Source organism: Vicia villosa, linkage group LG1 (genome assembly GCF_029867415.1).
Source record: "Vicia villosa cultivar HV-30 ecotype Madison, WI linkage group LG1, Vvil1.0, whole genome shotgun sequence".
NCBI classification, from domain to species: Eukaryota; Viridiplantae; Streptophyta; class Magnoliopsida; order Fabales; family Fabaceae; genus Vicia; species Vicia villosa.
The window spans coordinates 209,725,368-209,728,433 of record NC_081180.1 but is presented as its reverse complement, the minus strand read 5'-3'; the positions used below and the strand labels follow the sequence as shown (position 1 = coordinate 209,728,433).

General features: G+C 38.2%; 1 protein-coding gene across 1 annotated transcript; it reads left to right on the top strand.

Annotated features, from left to right (window-relative positions):
- Positions 1 to 665: 665 nt before the first annotated feature.
- On the top strand, positions 666 to 2,599 carry LOC131594295 (uncharacterized). Its single transcript, XM_058866388.1, has 3 exons — positions 666 to 1,076; positions 1,829 to 2,236; positions 2,327 to 2,599. The coding sequence occupies exons 1-3, from the start codon at positions 666 to 668 to the stop codon at positions 2,597 to 2,599; spliced, it is 1,092 nt and encodes a 363-aa protein (XP_058722371.1).
- Positions 2,600 to 3,066: the final 467 nt, after the last annotated feature.

Genomic DNA, 3,066 nt, shown 5'->3' with positions numbered 1-3,066 from the left:
TTTGGTTAGTGTTTCAGCTTTTGTTTCTGCGAGGAAGTATACTTGCAGACCAACTTCTTTTTGATCCAGAGATTGAAAGGACTGCACGTAGAATGGATAGCAAAACAAGGAGAAGAAGCAAACTAGCCAAAGAACGAAGGTTAGGACAAGAAGCAACTACTTCATCAACTTCGCAAGTTATTGAAGAAGAGATGGCGGGAAATGGTGATCCACCACCACCACCACAACCAAATCCGAGACCACCGTGTGCAAATAGTTCGAGTAGAGCAGCTCAATTTGCAAGAAATGACAATAATGCGAGAAACTCGGAGATGAAGACTGGCATTCTTCAACTGTTATATGCTAGTCCTTTTGCAGGCCTTGAGCATGAGGATCCATACACTTACTTGACGAAGTTCTATGAGATTGCTGGTGCGGTCGGAGCTCCCGAAAGAGAGGAAGAGTAGGTGTTTAAGAGGTTGTTCCCTCATTCGTTGATATGCAAAGCTAAGGATTGGTATCTTGACCAACCCACTAAAACTATGACAAATTGGAATGAGTTGGAAGAAAAGTTTCTTGACAGGTTTTTCCCTCAATCAAGGTTGCTTGCAGCAAAAACAACTATTTCAGTATTCTCTTAGGGTGTCAATGAATCTCTCAATGAAGCATGGGAAAGGTATAAGTCGATGTTGAGAAAGTGTCCTAGTCATGGCTTTGATGAACTCACTCAGATTCCTATTTTTCGTAACGGTTTACAACCACAACCCAAGCTTTTTTTAGATGCCACTGGTGGAGGTTCTTTGATGGCGAAGACAACAGAGGAGGAAATTATGATTATTGAGAAGATGGCACGGAATGATCACCAAGTTCAACATAACCGAGGAGTTGTTCAAAAGAAACCGGGACTTATTGAATTGGGGACCAATGATGCGATTCTTGCTCAAAATAAGTTACTTTCTCAACAAGTGGAGGAACTCACCAAGCAAATGGCAAGCCTTCCTCAACAATTGAAAGAAATGCAAGATCCTAACAAGAAAAAACAAGTTGCTTTGTGTGAGCTTTGTAGTGGAGACCATCCTACCGGATATTGTCTACTGGTGAATGAAGTGAATTACATGGCGGATCAAAATCAAGGAGGCTATTAACAAAGACAAGCTCCTTACCAAAACCAAGGTGGATAACAACAAAGGTAAAATGTACAACCATATGGTCAAGGGTGGAGACAAGACAATTATCAACAAAGACAAAATTCTTATCAAAATCCACCTCCTCAAGACAAACCTTCAAAGTTGGAAGAGACTCTAAATCAATTTATGCAAGTGTCAATGGCGAACCAAAAGAGCAATGAAGCGGCAATAAAGAATTTAGAGACTCAAGTTGGTCAACTAGCTAAGCAATTGGCCGAGAAACAAACGGACCATCATTCACGGCGAATACTCAAACTAATCCTAAGGAGCGTTCCAAGGCGGTTGTGACTAGGAGTGGAAGAGTACTTGAAAGTGAAGTTGAGAAGGAGGTTGAAAAGGAGGAAGTTAGGATAGAGAAGGGAAAAGAAGTACAGACTGAAGGAGAACCAAAGAAAAATGAGGGAGTTTTAGTTGAAAATGAGAGTGAAGAAAAAGATGAGGGAGAAAAAGAAAAAAATGAAGTGAAAAAGAAAAAGACTCAAGAAGGAAAGAAGAAACCTATGATCCCTCCCATTCGTAATTTACCATACCCTCATTCTCCCACGAAGAAAGATAATGAGAGGCGTTATGCTTGATTTATGGACATATTTCGGCAATTGCAAATTAATATTCCTTTTTCAGAAGCTTTAGAGCAAATGCCAAAATATGCTAAGTTTATGAAGGACATCCTCACAAAGAAGAGAAGTTACACCGAGCCTGAAACGGTTATTCTTGATGCTAAGTGTAGTGCAATTATTCAATGTACTTTACCGGGGAAGGAGAGAGATCCTGGAAGAGTCACTTTTCCGGTTACTATTGGTGATATTCATGTTGGAAGAGGTTTGGTTGATTTGGGTTCAAGTATCAATTTGATTCCATTGTCCATGGTTAAGAGGTTAGGCATTATTGATATGAAGGATACAAGAATGACATTACAATTAGCGGATAAGTATACAACTCGCCCTTATGGGATAGCAGAGGACTTGCTTGTGAAAGTTGACAAGTTCTTGTTTCTGGTTGATTTTGTTGTTATTGACATGAAGGAAGATGTTGATACACCATTGATACTAGGAAGACCTTTTATGAAGACGGCAAGGATGATGATTGACATTGATGATGGTTTGATGAAATTGAGATTTCAAGATGAAGAAGTTTGTTTTAATTTGTTTGAAGCGATGAAGCATCCGAATGAAAAAGGAGATTGCTTCAGAATTGATGTTACCGAAGAAGCTATCATGAATGTTGAAAGGCAAGTTCACTTGTTTACACCTCTTGAGAAGACTTTGACCAACGCTCGTGAAGTTCTTAATGAAGATGAAGAAAAAGAGATTGAAGAGTGTTTACGAGAACTTGAAGCATCGGAAGAAATAAATCCTTTTGAAGGGAAGATTGAAGAGTTGAAGGATGAGACAAAGATTGATAATGCAAAGTTAGAGTTGAAAATGTTACTGTAATACGGTGAACTGACTTTAAATATTTAAGCAAGCAATGTTGCGGTAAGCATGAGTCGCCGCCGACTTTTATTTTATCCAAATTAAAGAAAGGCTAAAAGAACAGAAAAAATCTTTTTAAAAGAAAACTGAGTTCGGGGGGTAATTTATACAAAAGGAAGGTTTAAAGCACCCTTTGTATCCATGGTTATCCATGGGCTCTTAATTGCTTAGCTCACTTTTGAATTGTTTGATTTGTTTGAAATGTAGTGTGTGAATAAGAAAATATTCGTTTAAGGACTTTAGCTTGTAAATATGCGTAGCCTTGTTTTAAAAGTGTTTGAAAATGAGTGGGAAAAGTATTTTTGATTTGAATTTGAAAAGAGCAAGCAATTAAAAAGAAATTACCCTTAAGTTTAGAAAAAATGTTCTTTTAGACTTTAATGGGAAAGGGCTATCCATACCATAAAAAGGGCAGGTAGTCCTTTCAT

Coding starts and splice junctions, on each gene's coding strand:
- LOC131594295 (XM_058866388.1), top strand. CDS start 666: ATGTTGAGAAAGTGTCCTAGTCATGGCTTTGATGAACTCACTCAGATT. Junction 1,077..1,828: donor CTACCGGATATTGTCTACTG/GTGAATGAAGTG, acceptor AAGTTTATGAAG/GACATCCTCACAAAGAAGAG. Junction 2,237..2,326: donor GAAGACCTTTTATGAAGACG/GCAAGGATGATG, acceptor GAAGCGATGAAG/CATCCGAATGAAAAAGGAGA.